Below are 24358 nucleotides of genomic sequence, written 5' to 3'. Positions count from 1 at the left end.
TCTGAATGGCCTCCCTTCCTTCCACTGTAAATCAGAGGTTAAATGGTCCCACCCAAAATCTCTTTGACATAGGATAGAGCACAGTCTCTGTTTTAGTGAAGGAACATGAAATATGACCAACCTCTTCAGACACCCAAACAGGCTGATTTGGAAGTTTTATAACTCCTGAGTTTTACACAGTTTGTTTACAGTTGAAGCAAAAAGGATGTAGTGACTTGGTTTGAAAGAGTCTTAAAATAATGAGAAGAACATCCAAAACCAAAAGCTTAATCGTGAATCTCCTGTGGAAGAGATTATGCCTTGAACAGCATGAAGTAGGTGTTTGGAGTACAGCTATGCCCGAGGCAGTCCTCAACATCGTCCCCACCTTCCCCAGCACCTGCACTCCTACCAGAGATTGCAAAACCCCTGGGTGCAGACACAGAGGGACAAGCACCTCTCCCTGCTCTTTGTCTCCTCCTATCTTAGGGTTGGAGAGATTCAATTAATAAATACCTCTGCTGCTTCAGATTAAGTGACTTGACTGAGGCATCCCAGGAAATCTGTGGCAGAACTAAGGGACTTCGGGTGCTTTTAATACCTGGGCTTTCTTGCTTAATTACTAGGTTTTCCTTCCCACTCCTGACATTACTCTCCTATGTGATTTGCTACTAATACAAGGTTGCAGAGCAGCAAAGCTGGCCTCGATGGCTTGTCCACCTCTGAGGGAGAGGCTGGCATGGCAAAGCACATGAGTAGAAAGCTGTAGCAGTGTGAGTCAGGGCTCTTCAGCAAAACCATCTGTGTTCTTCACTGTTCTGTCCCAGTACTCCTGCTGACCTGGTGTGGTGGAAGGAGATACACCCACTGAGACGTTGCTTAAACCATCACCGTGGCTGGAGCAGGCATTCTCTGTGGTTTGCTCTCCTTTGCTAGCATTCATACTAGCAAAGCAAAAGGATGCATATTTTAAATACACTTTAAATTAATCTGACCACTTCCTTGTAAATACCAGCAAAAAGAGCCTGTCTCATGCAGGTGTTTAAAGCAACAGCCTCAGTGAAAGTCAAAGGAATGCGTCATGGTTTTGGTAGCGCACCACCTTCTGTTGTCTCTGGTTCTTTTTTTGTGTCTGGGATGATGCAAGAATTAAACCAGTGAGAGGGTGTGGGTGGCAGACTGGGAGGGGGGAGGAAATGCATTCCCAGCTTGGCACGGCCGTGCAGTAATTGTACCATCTCATTGACCCTTCCAATCTCATTTTGCATTGTTAACTCGTGTAATCACTTCTACAACCCCCACACAGAACAGATGGAAAGATATGATCCCTTTAGGCCAGGGCTTGTCTCTTTTGTTTTCATAGTGCCTGGTACAATGAAGTTCTGGACCGTGTTGTCATTATGTTGTCTTAGGGGACGTGCCATGCTGGAACTTCAGTTGGCTTAATGACACACTGCACTGCAATGACAAAAGGATCATGTGCAAGGTCCTAAATGCATGATCCATCAACTCTACAAAATGCTTTTGAGATTAGGGAACTTGGAAGAGGATTCTTTCCACTCATTCCAGGGCATGAAAACATGATGGTATTAAATCCTTAGTGTCTAAACCAAAGTCCTAGAGGTGCCTGGAGAACTTCTGTGTCTCTACCCCCTGAGGAAATGTTTTGATGTTAGCAATTTCTAGGTTATGCCTTGATACCTTCTGTTGGAGCTGGGAATGTTGCTGGTGATCCCCCTTGTGAAATGTTTTCTTTGAATCGCAGGGGAACGCTGAAGTGGCGCGACGGACGCAACCACGTTGGAGATTTCAAAGAGGGCTTGGAGCATGGGTAGGTCTTAAAACCCAGAGAATTTCTTGCTTTCAAAATAAGCCAAGAAATTGTCCCTCCCAGACACACAGGGACACTGGCGTCTTGTAGATGGACCCTATTCACAGTTACAGCCCAGTTCATCTGGCCTATTTTAAACACCTGGTTTAAGCTTGAGCAGGTTGTAACCTAGAGTGAGTGGATAGGGAGCGTGGACAGATGACCGGTTCATATGCAAACATCTCTTCAGCTGGATGAATCTGACCCCAGTCTCTAAATCTAGGTGAATTTATTCATATTAAATCCCTTGAAAAGTTATTTTTAGATATCTTTAAAAACCTCTCTCAGATGAGGAATTTTCAGGGGAAAGAAACCATATTATGAAATTCAAACATTATTTTTTTAAAACTTTCTGAAAATAAGACTTTTAGATTTCTCATTTCTGCATGACTTCCAGAATAGGTTAGGTTTTTAAACAGAAAATAAAAGTCTCAAGTAGTTTGTGTCGGGCTAAAGAAAACATTTTGTTTGGATCAAAGCAATTGCTTTGGTAGTCTAGCTTAGCCCCTAAACTGGGGAAGGGGTAGAGATGGGGGGAAATAAACTAACACCACTGAAAGTAGCTCTGTAGAAGCAGCAATGAGAAATGTGACTGCAGCTTACAGGGAGATGAGCTCTTCCTTGGATCAAGTCCATCAAGATGTAGAAGTAGTGTCAGATGTAGAGCTGACATCAACCGTGTAAATCAGTTTGGGAGTCTGGAATGTCTTTAGTTTTCAAACTTCATCCAGTACAATCGAGTTGCCTTTTGCCACACTGACCTCTGCCATATGGACTTTGTAGGTTTGGAATATGTCTTGTCCCACGCCGATCTGAAGACCGGTATGACTGCTATAAGTGCCACTGGTATGAAGGCAAGATGAGAGGCTATGGAATCTGTGAGTAAGTAAAACCCAAAGACAGGCTCTGGGGGGGAAAAGGGGACTCAGAGCAGAGAGCACGTGGTGTGCCATCAGCCATGGGCAGACTTGGTGGAGTCCACAGCTCTCTATTTCTTCCCTGGCCATATCATCTGAATTAAATCTTGTATGGAGTAACTTCCTTAATGACGGATGGGATTGTTGACACAGCTGCACCTCAAAGCACTGCTGGGAATTTGGATGAAGCCCAGTCTGTCCAGCAACATACTGTGGGCACATGGTGGTGTCCCAGCCTTACCCACCATCTACCTTCCATTTAGAAGGCCAGAAAAGGCAGCAGAGGCCTGGTCCACAGGTTGTAGGTATAAACTGGTTTCATTTGCAGCCTGTGGGGTTAAGTGGAGAGGGCCAGCTTGCTTTGTTTGTGTAGCACTGAGCGCAACAATCTTGGCTTAGGTCACACGTGGCTTGTAGCCAAATGGGTTGGCCAACGTGAAGACCAGACTGCCCGTTGTTACTGCACATACGCTTGCTTTCTCTGAGCCAACTGTGGCAGAGGAAAGCATCACAGTTCAGTTTTCCAGCAGCTTATTATGGGATAGGCTATCTTCCTTCCTGCAACCTGCTTGCTGTGCTCCTTATTTATGAATCAAACTCAAGAGTACAGGACGTGCAGGGCGAGGGACCCAGGAGAAGGAGTGCTTGGTGAGCATAGAAAGGTGAAGGCAAATCTGGCTTCCTGCTTGATCTGATCTACTCCTACTCTGAATTACCCAGGGGTCACTCTCGACTGGTGAGAGGTCAAGGACTGAGGCCTCTCCCAGGATGATGGCAACCCTAAGTGTTGTGTCCCTGGATAATCTTGAAAGTTAACTGTGGAGTGACTAGCTTGGGTGATGGACATTCCTAATGGTTAACAACTACCGGCTCCAGAGCTATCTGTCAAATATTTGGAATATTTAGCAGGTGGATGAGCCTAATCTACTCGCTTTTCTGGCTTCCTACTCCAATAGTAGCTATCAAACAGTCAGAATCTTAAATTCTGTCTGTCTGTCCCCCTGCAGGTATGGGAATGATATGGTCTACAAAGGTTATTTCAAAGACAACGTGCGTCAAGGGTTTGGGATTCTGGAGAACCTCTCAGCTGAGCATCCATTTAAATACACAGGACAGTGGGAAAATGACAAGAAGAATGGATACGGAGTCTGGGAAGACAAAGATAGGTAAAGGTGGTATGGATCAGAGCTGGTTTTAGGTGGCTGATGGTTTTGTCCCTCTATTGGCAGCGGTAAAGCCTCATGTTTTGATGGGGAGACTTGGGGATGAAGGGGGGATGTGTTCAACCTCTGCTGTAAGGCTTGAACTCCTGGGGAAGCATTATATGAGTTGAGTTTGTGCAGTAACTCTGGCACTGGTGCTGCTTGGAGCATTCTATCGGGTAAAACTAGCCTCAGTAAGTGATAACGTCAAGTTGACTAAGATCTAAGAAAACAAGGAAAAAAAACCTTTTTTCTTTTGCATTCCAGAGGGGAGAGATACATAGGGACATGGCTCGATGATCACAGACATGGACAAGGCATTGTAGTAACCCAGTCGGGTGTCTGCTATCAAAGGACATTTCATGCTGATAAAATGGTGGTGAGTATACATTTTCAGTGGACTCTCCAGATTGGTGGGATGTTGAATTCCTTTCCCATTAAGGGCAAGATTAAGATTCCATAAGAAATCTTTGAGGGAAAATAGAAAGCAAGACAAGTTAAGCACTGATATTTGACCATAATAATGCTTTTGAAGAACAAGGCTTAGATTAACTCTTGTTTCTTAACATCTTCCTGAGGTGCAGGTAGGAACTAGATGTGAGACTGTCACTTCTCCTTGCTTATGCTAAGACACCTTATAGGTCTGTCTGTTTGGCTGACCATCAGGTCACAATTATAGACCAGAACTCATACGTGGTCTACATCTATCTTAGAGATAATAAAGTCTTTACCTTTCCAGTGTGAGCTCACCTATGGCAAGTTGGCTGTCCAGGTCATTGAAAGTTTAGATGTTGGTGGGGAAAGCAAAAAGGATTGGCATCGCTAGAACTGGCTCGGAAATAAAAGCATTTCTTCTCATGAAAAATATGCACTTAAAAAAACAAACAACCCCTTCCCCACTCACCAAAAATGAGGACAAAATGTTTAGCATGGAAACTTTGTCAGAAGGGTTTTCCATAAAAACTCCATCTGCGGGGAACCAAAATAAAGCTGTCTTTTGGTCTCCCAGCTGCCAAAGCCTCCTTTAACTTCAGAAGGCTTCCGGGTGGGGAGCAGTCACTTCAGTTTTCCTAGTGGAAAATTGGTATGGCCAAGAAGCTTCCCTTGGAAACCTTTTATTTTTGCCAGAAAGGGCGCTTTCCACCAAGAAAACCATTCCAGCGGAAAATGTGTTACAGCTCTAGAAGTGACCACATTTTCTGGCTGGTATGGGTATGTATAAACCTTCGGTCTCAAACCACGGGCTAAGCCCCAGCAAGAAGAATCTTTCCCCATTGGTCTAAATTATCCTGTGTTTGTTCTGCATCTCGGTGCTCCTTCCCTGAGATGTGTGCTACTGTAAGCAGCCGTGGGAGTTGGGAGGTAATGGAACAAATCATTTAATTAATGCTTACTATCAGCTCATTAAAGCCCCGTAGACTGCGCAGCAAGGGATAAAATTAATTCTACATAGCATCTGCCTTCCTCTTTTCTCTTAATCATCTTGCAAAGAATGACACAATTGGCCACAATCACCTCAAGGTCATAGGATTGGGAGGACCATGAGTTTGTCCCGTATGGCAATTCTTGGTGACTGTTCTTAGAACAGGAATCTGCCCTTTGTTCCTTTTTCTAGGGAAATGAATGCAATAGCACTGTTGTTTAAAACCTCCTGACCCCCTAAGACTTCTCTGTGCAGTGATGCCTGGTGGGTTATCTCCAGAGCACCTCCTTGCTTTTCTCTTGAGCATTGCAATGATATGTTGGGCTTTCAAAAAGGTTCTCAGCATCTCCAGCCCATAAATAATGCAAGCCAGTGGCTGTTTCTAGATAAATTTGAGCAGAGAGGAAATTAATGTCATTAAGTCACTACTTCTGCTCTCAAATTAAGGGTTCTGGGATTCTGCTCTTGGAAGATGACTCTGTCTATGAAGGGAACTTCACGGAAGAGCTAACATTTGTTGGAAAGGTGAGCACTTCCTCCATCTCAGCCTTTCTATACAGTTACTTGCTTTCCAGAAGGGCTGATAAAGTTCATACCCTCCCACTCCACTTCCCCAAGAAAATAGAATTTTCCTGTTTTTTTAAATTTTTTTTTTTCTATTATCAGTCTCATTCACAGGAGGAAGTCTGCAGCTGAGAGACTACAAGTAGTTGGGGGCTTTGTGCATTGTTTTGGTTGTTACTGTTTTGTTTATATAGGTTTTTTTTTTTGTGGGACATTTTTGTCTGTGCTTTGAAGCTGCAATTGGGATGCTTTTGTATTCTTTGAACAAAAGTTTTAGTGTTTGTAGTGGCTGGGAACACAGGAAGTGATGTATAAACCAAACGGAGTTACAGTAGAAGCACTACGCTAACGTAACCGAGATGTTAACAGAGCTGAGGGATCTTGGAAGCTGAATTTTGCAATCTGGACACTGCACTGACACGTTCAGCATTTTGTGGTTGATGTTTAACAGAAATACCTGCCCAAAGCATTCATAAAGTGTCCCGTTGCAGGGAAAACTAGTCCTCTGGCTTGTCACAGAAATCTCGAGTCTGACAGGAAATGTGTGGTTATATCAGACTGAGTGGATGTCAAAACAGACATTTGGTAATGATTGCAAATGAGCCCTGTCATCTACTGACTTGTCATGGGAGGAGGAGTTTGGCATCATCTTCTGCAGACGGAAGACTCAGGGTGAATTTTGCAAATTGATTAGAGTGCTTAGATACTCGTTCCTCCAAAATTAATCTTTAGTTTTAGTGGTTAGTGTAGAAAATTCTTTATTTATTTAGCCTCCTGCTACTAGCAATGAGGATTTCAGGCTCATATTCAAAGCCAGGCTAGTTAAGATATTGTTTGGATTTCAATTTGATTTCATTAAAACTTCTAAGTTTGTGTCAAGGTACTTCATGTCCCCTGTATTTGCCTCAGAGACTTGAAGGTTTTTCTTGGTAGCAGCAAACATCTTGAAAGCATTGATGGTGAATATCATGTGATTCCCCTTACCTGTGGGGCCAAACTTGCTTGTGGTTTTCACCAGCAGAGGAAAAACAGAGCAGAAATGGAAGTCTCATGTGTTCACTCTAATAACTATTGTCAAATTTAAGCCAGAAAATTTTAGAAGTCGGAGAAGATATTGAGTGTTTGTAAAGCATAACACAAATGTTTTACTCTGTGATATTGGTGGTCTTTCCCCTCCAGAATCCTCCGTGTGTCACTCAACAGCAAGGACATGTTTTCTCCAGTAACTTCCACCTTAACGACACTATTGCTTTGGATGCTGAAACTGTTCACCTCCGTGCTGGAAGATGTTCTTAGTCGCTGTTTCAGGAGCTGACTCTGTTGAAAAGAGAATTTGAGATCTCAGTCCAGCTTGTTTCCTCTCGCTAATGAGATCTTGGCAGAATAACCCTTCATTTCTCCCTTGCAGGGAAAGCTGTCCTTTGCCAACGGCTTCATTCTGGAGGGAACCTTCACTAACAAATCGGGCCAAGGCCTTCAGACCCATGGCATCCTCAACACATCGAACGAGCAGCTGGATGAGAGGATAACCAAAGCGTGAGCAAAACCAGCTGATTGCTTGGGTTATGGCTTGTATTTTGACTCTGCCTAGAGGAGTACTGGATCAAACCCTACAGGGATCAAAGCAGTCCTTACCTGAAAGAGCTGATCTCAAAAACTGGTTTATACTCAAGGAAAGAAAGAGAAAAAAGAGGCCACACCCTTTGGCAGAGACTCTTATTTTCAGGGCTGAACCCTCCAAAGGGATGCTCTGGTCGTCAGGCTGGAGGGCCTGGGTTCAGCCAGTTGAACCCAAATGGAGTCCCAGTGGGAAAGACATCTGCCTGTCCTCTGAGGGGAATTCTTCTCACAAACCCCAGTTCAATTTCCTCTCCTTTCCTCTTCAAAATATTTCCAGTCCATCAGAGTATCTGTGTTGGAGAAACAGCTCCTGTCTCCTGTGCTTTTCAGGCAGCAATAGCTACTGGTGGTGGTTGCTCAACTGTCTTCTTGCTATCAGTCTTTTCTGCAGGCTTTCAGTTGAAATAAATAGTGTACAGTTAAAGACATCCATAAGTGGAGCTGAAAGCCTGGGATCAATTCGCCAGCAAAGATTCAGATTACTGATGTTCCACACTGCAGGAATTTGTCTTCACCCAAAGCACGTCCTTGCCAGGACAATAGACTTGGGTTGGTTTTTTGCTGAATTGCCAGTTAGGCATTGCCATCTTTCTCTGCTCCCATAGTTCTTGTCTTAAGATCTGATTCTGGAGAACCTTCCATATCAGTGAAGTCTGAAATAATTGAGGAGGGACCTAGATGTCATGTTATGTTTTGCAGTCAGCTGGGCCTCGATGAGTTCCCAGTGGAGAAGAGGTGGAAGGGAATCTATGACCAGTTCCTGGAGTTCATCCATTCCGGCTGCAAAGAAGAAACGGAGGAGTCTTTCATGGGGTTCCACATACAAACGAGCAAGGAGCTGCGGAAATCTCAGGAGTACCTCTTCTGCCAAAGGTATGAGCATCGCACGCCCTCATTACAGCAGAGGAGCCCATTTGTGTAGAGATGATAATGGTTTGCATTAGGGTCTGCCATGTGCTAAAGTTACAAACCCAAGCACCATCTAGTTGTTCCTGCTCATGAGGCAGGAGGATAAATTTTAAGTCTGAATTTAAGGTTGTGTTGCTGAGGTTGATTTTTATAAGTGAAAATTTGGATGGGATTAATTTGATGAAATGTAAGCATCTGTATGTGACCCAGTCATTGCTGGCTCCTCTAGTATTCGAGGGAAACCCAACCGATATTGCCAGCTGATGCAGAGCAAAGTCATCTCCCCTTAAGAAAATACCTAAAATAGAACAGACAATGTGCAGGATGGAACCCAGGCTGCTTGTAAGGAGAACCAAGGGTGATGAATTCAGATAATCGCAGGTGTCATAAGCCAAGCCAGTGGAGCAATTCCATTGAAAAGGGCAGAGAAAAATTTTATTCTGATAGTCTTATTGCCCCCTTGGAATCCACCTGCGATACCAATTTGGATTTATACCCGTGCTCCGTTGTGTAGTTTTCCTTCCTCACTTCTCATCTTTCCAGGGGGACTGAGGATGTATCCTGGAAGACAGAAGATATTCTTGAAGAGCTTGTCCAGCACCAGGGGCTGGAGTCACTACAGAATTATTTAGAGAAGGTAAAGATTAAAACCATAATGATCCATGTCTGTCCACCAGACCCTGACATGGGTCATAGCAACTTTCTGTTGCTTTCTATTGTGACTTCAAGAATCTCCTCTAAATGACGAGTGGATACCCATACTTGTGAAGAAGGGAGTCATCCTTTTCATACACCTCTATTGCATACAGCTATATGGGCCAGGAATTGATGATAAACCTTCACTCTTGGTTCTCAAACTGTGTCAGGGAATGACCAGCTGTGGGAAATTATAAATGAACTTCCACACAGTCTTGGTGGTTAATTTTCACTCAGTCAGTCTTTCCCTGAAGCACCCTTTGCTCTCTCTCTCTCTCTCTCTTGAATATCACAGCAAATCTCATCAGAACAGCAATTCTGCTAAGCACATTTCTGCCTGATAATGGGAGGAGAATGGGCTTGTAGCAGCAAAAATAGAACAAAATTATAGCTGATTCCCTTCGGGCTTGCTGTCATGTGCTGAGAGGAGAAGGTTGGGTGGCCTTTCAGTGATATCCTCTACTAATGGCAAGGGCTGGCTTGTAAAATTTAATTTTCCCCTGTCGTGCAGGCATTGAAATCTTCCCTGCACCCACTGGGAAAGCTGCTGAAGGCCTTGACGATAGCTTTTCAGGCAACATATTCTGGGATTGGGGCCAACAGACACTTGCTGACTATGGCGCAAGAGGAAGTCAAGTACTATGCAAAGAAAATATGGGAATTTTACCAGTAAGTCAAGCATGCCGAGTCCTACAAATGGGTATGGGCATAAAGAACTTGCAGAGTAGACTGTTGGGATTATTTTTTTCAGGTGACATATTTCTTGGGAGCGTTGCTTCAGAATGGTGGTAGATAAAAAGTTATTTGTAATAACTGAAGTCACAGCAAACCTTTATTATGCCCATTGCTCAGAACATGACCCAGGGGCTTTAATGGGACTAAATCTCACTTAGTTATGGCAGTTCAACAAGCTGTTGCCCATAATAAGACTTCAGTTAGACAAGTACAAATATGAGCAAGAAACCTCACTAAGTAATGAGGACAGCAAAGTCAATCAGAGAAAAGAGGAAGGGGGAACTAAATCTTGGTTCTGCTCCTCTTTTAGGGGTTTGCTCCATCTGGCACTGGAACAAAAAGGCCAACTGCCTGCAAAGTGTGTGGATGGAGAGATAAGGTATGTGTCACCACTGCTTGTTTAATTTGAAGCTGCTTGGCCATAGGGCATGTCTTCTAAAATACCTTCAGTGCTGAACTGATTGAATTTGTCCATTGGAGCCAGGTTTAGCTCCCACACTTCTGAGTGCAAAGGTTTCAGTAGTTCTCCTTGAAGCATGAGACCAACTTCTGTAGCAGAATAGGGTGGTGAGTTGGAGATGTGAAAGTAAGAATAACTGTGGGAGATCCAGGTTTAGGTGTTTTGGCGGTGGGAAGAAACATCTTTGTTCACCTGTTTCCCATTTAGTCTGGATTTCTCTTTGCTGTAATCTGCAGCCATCCCCATGTGGGCTGAATGTCAAAGCCAGGCTGGATGAGGCTTTGGGCAACCTGGGCTAGTGGGAGGTGTCCCTGCCCATGGCAGGGGGGTGGAACTCGATGGTCTTTAAGGTCCCTTCCAACCCAAACCATCCTGTGATTCTATGAAGAGGTTGGTGGAATGGTAAAGAGCTAGAAAAGAGCTTTAGCTGAACTTGTTTGGTCTTCCTTAAGAAACAAGTCCTCTACTGAAGCAGCTCAGAAAGAATGGCTGGAGACAGGTCTCTGGTGCTCCAGGTCTCTCCCAGTGATCAAGGAGACCTTGTGCTGTCCCACAGCATAAGATGCACTTGCATCTTCAGCATGAGAGTGTTATATGGGTCACTACTGCCCAACTGTGACATGGAACTCTAAGGTGGAGGAAGGATGGGAGAACACCTTGGATTCTCAGAAGCTGCCTCTTCCATTGCATGGTCTGTGCCTCGAGGTTCTAAGACTCACTTCAGGACTTTGCTTTTCTTTGCCATAGTGACCAGAAGGCATGCAGTGTCATCCTGCCGCTGATCTTGCCCTGCTTCTACCCCGAGCTTTTCATGCTCTACATGCTCTACCATGAAAGAGAAGATGACCTCTACTGCCAAGGGATCGTGGACCTAAGTCTATTTCCTGACATCAAGCTGCTGGAATTTCTGGATGTGCAGAAGTAAGTGACATTTTTTTCATCCCAGGATACCAGATGGGAAGGCAGCAGCCAGGGAAAGCTCTGATGGCACAGGAGGAAAGGACATATAACCTGTTCCTGGGTCCATCATTGGCTGTAGCACTGAAGTTTTTCCTTGGCTGCTGGGGAAGTCCAATTGTGGAGTGCCTGGAGCACTGGCTGGAAGAAAAACACTGACTAGTGGAAAGCTGCTATATTAATTTTCATTTTTGTCTAGTAAAAATCTTCTTTTCTAGCTCACCAAACAAACAGCTTGCTCCAGCTCAGGACCAAAGTTTATAAATGTGTCATAGAAAGGGCTATAGTCCACCCAATGGTATCTGCTGTAACGATGTAGGCACACAATCTTGAGATGGGGGAAAGGCTGTGGAGCCACATATTTCCTCTACCTATTCCCGCAGCTAGATCCATCTCTGGAAGTGATGTGTGAAGAGCAATGACTCAGACTCAAGAGGCACATGAGCTCTTCTAACACAACATCATCCGCAGCTCAAGGACTTAACAAGGTAGCTGGAGCCTTAGAGTCCCCATTTGGCAATTTGATTCAGTCTCAGTGAGAGGAACTGAACCTGAAAGTGCCAGAACTCTCCTGGATTATTACAGGAGTATCTGTGAGTAAAATGAACCCTACACTCAGGTTAATGAGTCGAAGCTACTAATTCGTCCTGTAGCAGGGTAACAAGAGGAGCAAACTCAGCCTCATGCACCTGTAAGACATTAGCATCACCTTGAACACGGAGACAAAAACGGTCAAAACTGACTTAGGGTGGAGTTAAGACATGGACATCTGCCTTCTAAATCCTCTCTGTAAATCTCCTTTCAGGCACCTCTGGCCTCTGAAAGATCTCACGCTGACAACCAACCAGGTAAGAAATAACGCTAAGAGTTGGCTTTGGGGTGTGAGATGGTATTGGGGCTATGTGTTGGTGCTGGCTAATGATGGAGCTCCACCCAAATAACCACGGGGCAGGCTAATCCACAATCAGTCCTACACAACGTGTGTTGGTTAGTTATGATCTGTAGCTACTGGATATGAAAGTCCATGGATGGGAATATGAGCTCTGCATTAGATTGCTATGCTCGGTGGTGGTCCAAAGACATCTGTGTTCAGAGTGTCTACATGAGCTTTATTTTGCCCTCCTTTATGGGCACCAAACATGCTTATTTTGGGCCCAGCACCGAGGAGCCATGTGGTAGCCCTCACAGAGATGCTCTTCCAGAGGCACAACTCTTTGTTTCCCTTTCAGAGGCGGTCCCTTATCAAAGACAAGTGTTTCCTGTCCGCTACAGAGTGTTTGCAGAAGCTGATGTAAGTCATTGCTCATAGTCTCCAACTGACAACCAGGGATCTTCTGTTTTCTGGGAAATGCCATAAATTTACACCTGTTTACAGCATTTCTGGGTCAGCCTGCAAGACTATTTAAAGAAAAGTTGTGATATTATTTATTTTTAGAAGAAAAAGTCACTTCTATAGAATTATTTTCCCCCTCCTCCCCCCAAAAAATCAAGACAATATTGATTGTGTTTAAATGCAACCGTTACCTGGCCAATATTTCCCCTTAATTTTGTGGAGATCTGACTTTGGTGAGATGGAATTCACTCATGTCAGTGTGCATAGCAAATTAGGTCACGACAGAGCCCAATGCTCTGGACACATGGAGCTACATGAGGGTTATCCATCCAATGTGACATCCCAAGACGTTCATGTAGCAAAGCAGAGCTCAATTTAAGAAGCTCAGCTTGATTCCTTGACTTGAAGCCCAGCCTAGGGGATGGTGCTGCTGTAAGGAGTGGGAAGGAAGATAAAGGGGAGCCGGGAGGTGGTGTGGGATCCATCAGAGAGGAGCTCTTGGGTCCCGAAGTCCTGGTGAGAGCCTCTCGATGAAAGCCAAGGTGACTTTGCTTCTGGGGAAGGCAGCACACAACTCTGTTAACCCCTCGCTAGAACTGCCCAAAGTGACTCGTCCCACACTCTTTAGCTTTTATTTGAGGGACTGTGACTCGGGTTAGTCCTGTCTAAAATGAAACTAGGGTGAGCAGGTCACACTCAGGACTCGGGAAGACCCAAAGTCCATCTGGATGATGTTACACCCTGGCGATACCTCCTGGCACAACCTTGTTGACCCCTTTTTGGTGCAGCCATTTGAGATGATTGACAGATTTTTTTTTTTTGTTTTTGAGCATGATGATCTCCTCTGAGTATTTTTTTTTTAGTTCTGCTGCTTTATCTCTTTAGCTGTGTAGTGGAAGCATCTTTGATATGGCTGTTTTCACACTGACAGCACCACGGTGGATCCCAGGGAAAAGCTGGTGATCCTCCAGAAGACGTATGAGGAGATAGAGAGCACGGTGTCGCGGGTGGTAGAGAAGGACTACAAGCTCCCCATGGATGACCTGTTGCCCCTACTGATGTATGTCGTATCCCGAGCAAAGTAAGTGGAAGTTTTTCATTTCCCAGTCCTGTTGTTGTGTGATAACTCAACCAGAGAAAGGAAAGCCACGTTTACAGCCAAATTGTTTAAATTTAAAAAAAAGGTTTTAACTTTTTTATTTTCCTGAGCTGTACTGGGGTTTCTGTGTGCTCCTGTCTCCCAGCTGTGGCGTGATGGTGTTGGCCATGATATAAAGTGGCTGGGGACTTCTTGAGTGTCCATCTCTTATCCAAGTTATCAGGGTTGTTGTGGGAAATGGGGTCTTACCTGCATCTCAGATTACTGTAGAAAACAGGAACATGAAGCTTTTGAAGGCCAATTGTTGATGCCCTCAAGGCATCATCCGTATATGGTCCATCTGCTATTTTTCCATCCTCAACAGGGCACCGTGATCCAGTTTGGAGACTAGGAAGGTCTTGAACACTGACCATGTAGTAATTAGACTTTTCCTGCGTAGGAATGACTGTAAATGTAACACTTTTCTGCCAAAGAGGCTCTGTCTGTGCTGCTTTCACTGGAACAGCAAGAACCTGCTTACATCCAGTTGAATAAAAGTGTATTTTTTTTTTCCTGGCAAATTTGAGTCAAAGTCCTTGACTGACTTCCTGGATGCGCTTGGTCTCCAAAAAAGGGTGAAATGTTTAAACTTGGGGCCATGAAATCCAGAAGCTTTATTTTTTTTGCTGCAGTCATGTTGGATGGTACCAGTTTGTTTGCTAGGCAGCTCTCTCGACTGTAGATGAGAGAGGAGGGGAAGAAGAGAGATGGTGTAAAATGGAGAAGCTAAAATTTTCTTCTGATCGAGCATCTTTGCTGAGGTCCAGTCATGCTGGATACCCCAAAGACTCAGCCTCCAGAAGATCAAGGTGATGCACAAGGAGTCAGCAGTGGATTTGATCAGATCCATGCCTCCCTCCCTCCATATTCTGATTTCAAAAATATGCCCACAAACACCAGTTCTGAGAGATTTGTTCTAGTTATGACCTTTTTTTTTTTAATTATTTTTTTCCCTAGAATACAGCACCTGGGAGCTGAAATCCATCTGATCAGAGACTTGATGGACCCCACCAACCAAGGAGGACTCTATGACTTTCTGTTAACAGCGCTGGAGGTAGGGAAACATTTTCATCACTGACAGTTGCGAGCTGCATTAACCTTTCTTGAGTAGCAGAGACACTGATGTGTTATACTCTCATTTATTTTTAGAGGGCTGTTTTTATGCCTAGCACAGGTCATTTTCCTTCTGGTCTAGAGAATATGCTTATCTTTAATTTATAATGTGCAGATTTCATCTTTTGCCTAGCCTGTGGGGCAACACTTTGTGTGCAAGAGGCCACATTTTGGCTCCAAATTCCCAAATTTCTCCTTAACGGGTTGCTCTGTTCCTTGCCCAGTCATGCTATGAACACATCCAGAGGATGAGACTCCACCAAAGAGAGAATTGCCACGCGACTCACAGCTCCTGAGCCCCAGGACCTGAAGGGAACCTCCTCCCTGCCGCACTTTCTTGACCGAACACTGTTGGATGAAGAAGCAATCATGTCGCTGCTGTTCTGGCTGCCTTTAAAAAGGGAAGAATGGTTATTTTTCAGAGGAGTGTTTCTTGCTGGATTTTCTCTTGGACGAGGTGTGATCGTAAAGCACCGACATACGGATGCTGTGGGCTAAAAGCCTTCAATACACAACCTCAGCTTGTGTTGGGAATGTCTTTGAGGAAAGCGGCCACGGTTTCTTTTACTCTGTAGTTTTATTTCACTTCCCTGCAAATAACAATTCGCCTTGAAACCTCCTTTGACTGTTCTCTCAGATGCTGTGTTTTTTTTTTTTTTTGCACTGGTGAATGGACATCAGGGAGGTTATTTTCCAGGAAGAAGTAAAATGAAACCACATGAACTGTTGTGGTGGGATTATTTCTGGTTGGCAGAAGCAGGGCACCATCTCCATCCTCCTCCACCCCTTCCTGGGGTGAGCTGGCTTTTCCTGTAGCCCTAAGAGGAAGGTTCTTCCATTCCTCTTCCTACCTATGCCAACCTTGTACCTCTCCATTGCGTTGTAAAGCTGCTATTGACTAACTTTCTTGTTTTATGATACTTACAAGTGTATATTTACCCTCTGCAGCCTCCTGTTAAATCTCAGGGATATCCAACTTGCACCTTGAACACGCTCGTGCTGCTTTGTAATTCTGCAGGGGTTCACGTGTGCCTAATAGAAAGGACATGCATCGTCCTGGGGTAAGAAATCTCAAATCCTGGTGAGACAAAACGTAAAATCACCTGGCTTTCTGCACTGACAGAGCTGCAAAAACACTGGTTTTCCTAGGTGCACAGCTTTGTGCTGACAGATATCACCCACTGATGCTGGTGGGGGTACAAATCAGATTAGAATTGGGCTGGGTTTTATGCTGCCTTTATAAAAGGCAAAGGGATATTTGGTATCCTGTTCCTATCAGACAAAAATAGCAGTGTCTGAGTTGCATATTTAGAGCAAAAGCTCTTTTGAACTAGATTTTAACGTGCTCTTGTTTTTACAGTTTGACCTTTAATTGCCCAGGTTTGTGACTTCAGGAAAATAAAATAAAATTCTACAGACTGTTTCCTCCTGTTTCTTGCAAGTATTATGCTTTAATAAATAGTACAGTGATTACAATAGTTAATATATTGGTATGAGAGTATCCTAATGTATGTTTTACAGTAACTTGTATTTAAATAAAGCTGTCTAATTTTTAAGAGAGATTCCAGGCTCGCATAATTCTTATTCTAATCTTGTTGCTGTCTTCAAATATTTGAAAATTTCTTTTCCTCTTTTTAACTTTAGAAAATACGTGGCTCCCTTACTGCCTTGGTCATGCATGGGAATGGAGAATTTGAACCACAAATTAGTTTCCTAATGTAATTGTAAGAAAGACTGAATCAATAAAACCAACCTTTGTGCTTCTGTTCCCCTGACAAAGCAGGGGGGAAAACATGGATGAAACTTTAAGATAATTTCCTGCAATTAAACTTCTTTTTTTTACCCCACTGGACCACACTAAGCCTTACAGCCCTTATGATGATGTTGAAGATGCTGCAGTGCAGAGACAGCTCAGGTGAAGAGAAAGTGAGTAGCTGAGACCCACCTTCCTCTACCTGAACACCTCTTTAGCTTCCCTACCACGCTGGCCAGTCTTCTTCCTTACCTGTGTTCTCCAGGGAAGAGGAACTAACTCCTGAAATGATGCCTCTTCCCTTAGAAGTGCTGCCTGAATTTTTGCATCACAGCAAACTCACGCCATCCATCCAAACGAGGATGTAGTCTGCTGGGCAGCACGGTGCCTAAACTGGTCCTGGGTACATTGAGATACTGGGATCTCGGTGTAAAAGCTAGACTTGTGTTCTTGCTGTTTTCACACTGCAAAGCCAAACAGTTCCAGCTTCATGGGATGTGAAATAAAAAATATTGTTCATCTAAGCAAACCCTTTATAAAATTGCAGTGTTTAAAGTGGTTGGTGGCAATACTAGTTATACAACATGCAGTGAGACTGGGGAATACAAGACCAAAAACATGCTTTCCTACCGATTGTCGGCTTTAAACCATTGCTCCTCACCTCTATGAAATCTCACCTTATTCATCTAAGGAAGAAAGCTCCAGCTGCCTGCCTTTGAGAATGTAAACAGCCATAAGGAACAGCTGTGAGCTTTTAATTTCAGAGTTGCTGAAAAACTGGCAGTTTTCCAGTCCAAAGAAACACCCTGCCAGAAGGTTGAATCACTGAGGTGTAGTCACAGCTGTTTAAAAAAAAAAAAAACAAAACAAAACTGTTTCCTCCACATTGCATCCTTCCATGCTCAAAAAATTGATTTTAATTTCAGGTACCACTTCCTACTCAAAATGCAGAACATCTACTAGAAAATAGGACATGCAAAATGCATGCACATACAAACTCCACAGGATTATCTAGAAAACAGGATTTTTTTCATCCTACTAGAGATATGTACTATTGCACTTTCTAAACACAGGCTTATTAGTTGCTCTTACTGGTCATCTGGTTGAAAATTGAGGAAGTTCTTGAGCAAAAATTCAAGTCAGCCCTAAAGGGGCAGCTAAGGTAACAGTGTGCAGCCATTTGTGCTTCTAGGCTTTCTCACCAACCAGTAAAAACAAGAGGGCTACTTCACTGGAAATACTCTTTTAGCCCAAGGGTAGCATTCAGGTTGCAAATTGTGCTGTGTAACCATGCAGTAGTGCTATTTGGTGTGTTAACAGCGTGGCTTTTTTTTAGATTATGAGGCTATTTGCTAGCTTCCCTGATTAATCAAATCTTTGCTTGAGAAAATACCGTGCCTTGAAATAGTGTGTAGAAACGTGAGAGTACATTCAAGTTCCTCTTTTTGAGCTTGGGTGGATCACATGCTTAAATTATTTGTGGTAAATCTGCTATCTGCACTAATTTCTCCTTAAAAAAAAAAAAAAAAAAAGAAAGCTGAGCTGCACCTGAGCTGACTGGTCTTAAAGTAATTTAGCACAACTTAACCACTGGAGCCTGCAGTGGAGGTTTGCTGTCTGGATACAGTGCTCTGAGAGCAGAGGGAATAAGGTGTAGACCACTGCAAGCTCAGCGTTTAGCCCTAACAGCCCAAAGCTCGACCAACAGAGAATTTCTGTTCATCTTCCCTGAATGGATACTCAGCGGCAGGGCTCATAATATCATACTAACATAACTAGTGATTTTCTTTTATCTGAGATTTTTTTTTTCTTGCCCAATTACTCTAGAAGTATTCAGACTTCTTATGAATGTACTCTCTCCCCACTCTATATTAAGGCTCTTTGTACTTAAACTGCAACAGCTATTAAACAGGGAGGAGTTAGTCTCCTACAAACACCCATTTTGCAAAAGGTTCATTTTACAAAGAGGAAGTTAGAGTAGCGCTGTATCTATTGCTGCTTTCAGGTGGTGGAGCAATGCCTCCGGAGGTGGAGAAAGTGACGTCAGGTCTAGTTTCTTGAAATCTTCATTAGCACTCAATGATGTTAACACCTTCACAGTCCTCTTTAAATCAAACACTGCGTGGAGCATGCCCAAGGTGGAAATGGCAGCTTTTGGAGTGTTCTTTGCCGAAGCTTCGTCATCGAGGCCGTTTTCCAAGACAGAAATCCTGTTCTCTGCAATAACTTTGAGGAAGTTGTAGAACTCCTTGTAGTCTATACCCGTGCAAGACTTCATGATCAACTAGGGGGGAAAAAAAAACAAACCAGCATTGAAATGGAAAGAACTCTCTTTTATTTATAGTAAGAATTAAAAAAACCATACTTTATCAAGCTAGTTACTATCTGGAATCATAAGTAACTATGTTTAAACTTTTTTTGTTTTATTTTTAAATTTCCCCATGGCACTAAAATTCTGGACCTTGAAATGCCACTAACCCCAAAAGCAACACTCTGTTTTTTCTAAGTACTAAATGGCCTGTGGTTTTTTAAACTTATTTTTGAAGAATATCAACCTAGCAGCACTAACAGTCTCCAGAAATAAACTTTACATTTGCTCCATGCTTAAGATTTGAGGAGCATGTAAGACACAACAGTGCTCAGTTTAGTTATGCCTTGTGAAAGCACCACTTTGCAGACACAGAAACCTGCTGCCACTTTCACTTTAATCCTAATTGTTTCACACCCACTCTTCTGTCATGAATGGCCTTTAAACCACCTCTTCTGTGTGGGGTCTGGCTTCTCAGTTCTGCTGTTTACATGAAAAAGCACTTATAAAGGGGGATGTAAAGGATTGATCTCAATGCTCACACTACCCTTGATAGTTGAAGAAGAGCAGCTGAAGCATCAGATTTTCAGACAACATCCTAACCTCTTTGACAAAGCCAATTGTACCATCACAAGCCTTTGTCTTACTAAAGTAATATTTGTTTTTCTGTAAGATGAAGCTGTCACCAGTTCCCACTTCTGTATGAAACTTGGGCTAATTCTAGGTATGAGGCAAAGGACTCGTGTGTCTTAGATCTCTTATAAGGTGGTGCAATGCACCCCTGAAATATATGATCCTCTAATGAAGAGTCAGGCAGCCAGGATCGTGTCGTTATACCTGGCATTGTAGGTGCCAATCATCCATAGGGTCCTTCCATTCATTGATTTCCCGCTGGACGGCTGCTAACTCATCCTGCAGGAAGCACCACATGATGGCCACATTGCAGCCGTTCACCCAATTGTGGTTAATGGAAATGGTATCCTCCTGAAGGAATAATTTAAATAGTTATTAGGTTTGACATAGGAAAGTGTGAGAAAACAGCTGTAACATCACTGCAAAATGTAAAATCATAATTCCTCAGCAAGGGAAATGCTTCTTTGGCTCGATACCACCCCTGTGCTGAAAGGCTGTCTCCTGAACAAACAAATCTTGTTTCACTCTGTAAACCGACAAATGTCTCCAGTTCCTCTGTCTGAGCATACTTCTTAAGAGCACAAAGGTGGGGAGAAAGAAACAAGGTTGTTAATTTTGGTTTGTAACCATGAAGACTAATTTCTTAGCATTTTCCATTATTAAATTACAATTTACAGTTAGAACCCAAGATTAACAGCCTCACCATGAGTCCATCTCACCCAATATCCTATCTCTCAGTGACTAGTAGCATCTAATGAGTACAAGCAAACAAAAAGAAGGTACAGACAGCTTCTTCAATTGAACACTCTTCCAGTTTCTAGTGGTCAATGACCCAAAGAGCTTATGAGTTCAGGCTTGCAATAAAAGTTTGACCTGACTCAAGCCTGCTGCCTGATTTTCTCTCTCTGTTACAAAATGGTTGCTCTCAGTTATCTCACCAGATTGTAAACTTGATGATGCCATCCGCTGGGGATGAAGACTATCTCCCCTGCTTCCTGCACAATTTCAACAGGGGGTTGACTTTGGTTGTAGCGAGGGTAAACACTCCTGTCCTGAAGACTAGGTGCAGTTACATCGAAAGGTAAGTTGCCGTGGCGGTCTTTCAGATACTCCTCCTGTCCCGCGGGGTACAAGAGCCATTTCTTTCTCCCACATATGTTGGCTGACCAGCTATAGGAACGGAAGACATCAGCATGGAATGGAGTCCTGGGGGGCAAAGCAGAGGTTTAATTAAAGACAACGCCTAAAAGCTGTAAGATGAATTAAAGTCTCTGAGAACCAGCCATACAGAGAGAAATCAAACTTTACTATGCAAATCTGATCCCAAACTATCATCCTCTTCATTTAATTTTTTTTAAGTACTAAAAGGCCACTATATCAACATAGTATTGCAGTGTTTTATAAACTCTATCCTTCTCCATCAGTTAGTTTTGAATCTGTCCCACAAATACCTCAATGGCAAGAGATTCTGTGATGTGAACTGATGGGAACACTGTAAATGTAACTTTATTACCAATGCTGGATTTAATTTTCCACCTGCAAAATATTTGACCAACTCATCAACTCCCCTCCAAGGCTTCCGTTGACTCTGAATCACAAGAGGTTGATGATCCACAGGGAGTTTCTGCTCTATAACCTTATATAAGCTAGCTGACAACTTTTGCAGGTTTTGTGTGCACAATTCAGTGTTTTTCAAAGTGTAAAAGCACTTTAGCTGACTGTATAACGACAGCTCACATCCAGAATCAAATGAGCTCCTTGAGAAAAAAGACTGGCTGGGTTCAGGTAACACTATACTGTACGGCCACACGCTATCCTGAAGTGCAATGCCATAATCCTCTGTAATATTAAGTCTTAAAAATGAGTATGTGAGAATGCCAGAAACCACACTGTCTTACCATGAGCCCTTAGGTCCCATGTAGACAAACCGGTAATCGTCCACAGCGATAGCATCCCAGTATTCATTCAGCCAGTCGGATGAGAAATACACAGGGGTTGTATAAACATCTTGTTCGGGGAAAGCTCTGAAAAAGATAATATGTTGGAAATCGCTCTCAGAAAAATGCAGCGTTGCTGCTTCGACTTCAGTTCCCAAAACCCAATCACAGAGACCGATCAGGTCTCTAGCAGACCATTAATACTTTGCTGTCATTGCCTTTGTATCATTAACAACTCTGAGTGGCACACAAAATGCACACAATAGTGATTTTTGGTCTCCCAGGAAAGCTGTGAGGGTTAACTACCATTTGGGAGACTCCTAATTAGGGCAAAGAGAGATCCTAATAAACACATTCTCCTGAGATGAGGTGCCTGCAAGACTGGTTGTCCCACTGGATGCCAGGTTGGGGGTGTGAGGGTTAGGAGAGAAGCCAGGCTGTGGGATTTTGACAAGTGTGTGGCCTTCTCCCACAGGATGTGCTGCCCCTTTCCCTTTCTGTAGCAAGCCACAGCACCCGTGTCTGGGAAAGCAGACAAACAGGGAGGCACAGACTGGTAAACTTCATTTATTGTAAGTCACCAGCACACTCAAAAAATGAAAACAAGAGCTGATCACAAGCTGATTAAGAGCAGGATATGTTTAAGGAAGAAGAGATTTGAGTGAAAAGATGTAAAAGTCCTACACAGATGTGGGGAATGGACAATGCATCCACCTCGCAAGCAGCAGGCTGGAGGAGAAGGAAAGCCAGGACAGAGCAAAGAGAACTTGAACGACTGGGAAGGTTAACAGAAAAGAAAATGGATAATAAAGGATTATAATTCACACACACCCACTGAATTAAACATCATTAGAAACATCCCCCTTCTTTTCAAGACAGTTTGCAGCCAAAAAAAAGCCAAATGTTCCAGCCACACAGTTGCCACAGGGATAACATATAGTCATTTAAAATGTGGATGAAAAGGAAAGCGCTCAGGAACGTCAGCCTCTTTGGGAAAAAATGACCTGTTTAAGGGTCTTGTTGTGTAAAGTACCCCCAGAACAGAACAGTATAAGACTGATACTTTGGTGGGCAGGTGCTAATGAGCATTTAAACGCTCAGGCATTAGAAGACGAGCACTAAGGCTGGCAGCTCTCCGATGTGTGCGGCATGCAGGGGTTTCCACGGTGCTCTCTTACCTGCTCAGGTGCCAGTCCTTTAGATAAAGGCACCCTCGGGACGAGTGGTAGTCATTTTTAATGTACTCTTTCCAGTACTTTATATACTCCTTGAAGGGGAGCTGTTCCTTCGGGTTAGAATTGTACTCCTTGACATCGCAGTTGGCAACAGGTACTACAGCCTCTCCTGAAACGGAAACTCTTTGAGCCCACATGGGGACAGAAGAACTAATGCTGAAACTGAATTTCCTTCACCTTAGCCACTGCAGCAGCCTATCTGAACCCTCTCATGCCAAGTACAGTACAAACACAGAAAACAACAATTCCTAGTCCAGCTCTCACATCCAACACCATCATTCTAGGGGAACATGTTTCAGACCAGAAGTTATTTATTTAATGTGAACTGAATTTTCCTCTTCAACTACATTAGGACTGATTCCTACAAAATATATTAATATTTCACAGCCTGAAGAGAAATTCCACTGTAACTAGAGAATGCTTCCCCTTTGCCTGTGGAAAGTATCAGGCTGCCACTCTGGTTAAAGTTGAGAAAGTATTTAAATTGGTATCATTAAATTCTAGAACACTTTCAAGTTTATTTCATTATGGGAATAAATTTGAGATTGGAATCTGCGAAACATGTGAGTGAGTATAGAAAAAAAAAGTCTGGAGAACTGCTTGGTTTTGTCTAGAGGTTCTATTCCTAAGACTAAAAACCAGCTGTGTCACTTAGCATACACATTTTAGTTAGGTAATAAAAATGTGATGACTTACCAAACTTCTGCAGCAGATGATCAAAGTTAGGCTTTCCATCCCAAGTTACCCAATTTCTCCTGCTGCCCCAGTCTTCAGTGAATTTAGCTGAGAAAATACAGGGATGGTTGGGAATCAAATAATCCCGGAAAAAGTCCGAGTAAGTGAACGAGTCTACTTTTTCAATAAAGTCAACGTGTCCTCCGGGGAGGCAGAATGCACCCTGAGATGAACTGTTGTAGTCACGGAAAAAGGCAGTGGAACAGGCGAATGTTGCCCTGTCCATGCAGGCTGGATACCCTTCCTGGCTGAGCCAGCGTTCACCAGATGCTATGGCAAAAAAAAAAAAAAACAAAAAAACAAAAAACCAAAAAAACCCCAAAAAACCTGCTTTAAAACATGAGTTGAGTCTCTAACTCCATGAAAACCCCCAGGAAAATATAAACGACCAAAAGTAAACCAAGAAGTGGTGCAGGAGCATCCCACCACGCCGGGCTTAATTAGATTCTTCCATCGTTTATAAAGTTTAATGCTGGCGGGATATCTGCCCGCAAAGTCACCCTACGGGTGGCAAAGACATTGTTCTTCCCTCGTCACCTTCTTGCCAGGGCGACCACGTTCTCTGGGGATGACCACCAAAGCCTGGTTCCTTCCTAAAATAGCAGAAACATGAATTTCAGCGGGATAGCCGTGCTCAATTAATTAATTACAGGGGTGGAGGGAAAAAAAACCCTTAAATAGTTGGGGCCCTGGGGAAACCCTGCAGCCCAGCAACTGGACTGGGGTTCAGCCCTTTGTCAGGAGAAACTATAAGCTGTGGCACCCCCCCATCCCCCCAGACCTTTCTCTATGGGCCAAGGAGTAATTACAAGTTAAAAAAAAAGTAAAAAATCGTGAATAA

The 24358-nt window shown here is 43.4% G+C and overlaps 2 protein-coding genes across 2 annotated transcripts; one reads left to right on the top strand and one right to left on the bottom strand.

Annotated features, from left to right (window-relative positions):
* Positions 1–1744: 1744 nt before the first annotated feature.
* Positions 1745–15447, top strand: ALS2CL (ALS2 C-terminal like; the record flags this gene model as incomplete). The annotated part of the gene is made up of 16 exons (XM_010077511.1): positions 1745–1810; positions 2633–2731; positions 3774–3932; positions 4236–4347; positions 5839–5916; positions 7364–7491; positions 8275–8448; positions 9028–9121; positions 9692–9849; positions 10226–10294; positions 11123–11296; positions 12138–12180; positions 12562–12623; positions 13597–13746; positions 14761–14857; positions 15141–15447. Coding segments are annotated over 16 exons (1735 nt in total), but the record flags the coding sequence as incomplete, so codon positions are not given.
* Positions 15448–18559: 3112 nt separating this feature from the next.
* Positions 18560–23756, bottom strand: JMJD4 (jumonji domain containing 4). The gene is made up of 6 exons (XM_010077510.1): positions 23479–23756; positions 22726–22891; positions 21509–21634; positions 20549–20816; positions 19815–19961; positions 18560–18953 (listed from the first exon to the last, which is right to left on the bottom strand). The coding sequence occupies exons 1-6, from the start codon at positions 23741–23743 to the stop codon at positions 18642–18644; spliced, it is 1284 nt and encodes a 427-aa protein (XP_010075812.1). The 5' UTR covers positions 23744–23756; the 3' UTR covers positions 18560–18641.
* Positions 23757–24358: the final 602 nt, after the last annotated feature.

Source organism: Pterocles gutturalis, unplaced genomic scaffold (assembly GCF_000699245.1).
Source record: "Pterocles gutturalis isolate BGI_N339 unplaced genomic scaffold, ASM69924v1 scaffold51543, whole genome shotgun sequence".
NCBI lineage: Eukaryota > Metazoa > Chordata > Aves > Pterocliformes > Pteroclidae > Pterocles > Pterocles gutturalis.
Note: the sequence above shows the minus strand (reverse complement) of the source record. Positions and strands in the feature narration are given on the sequence as shown.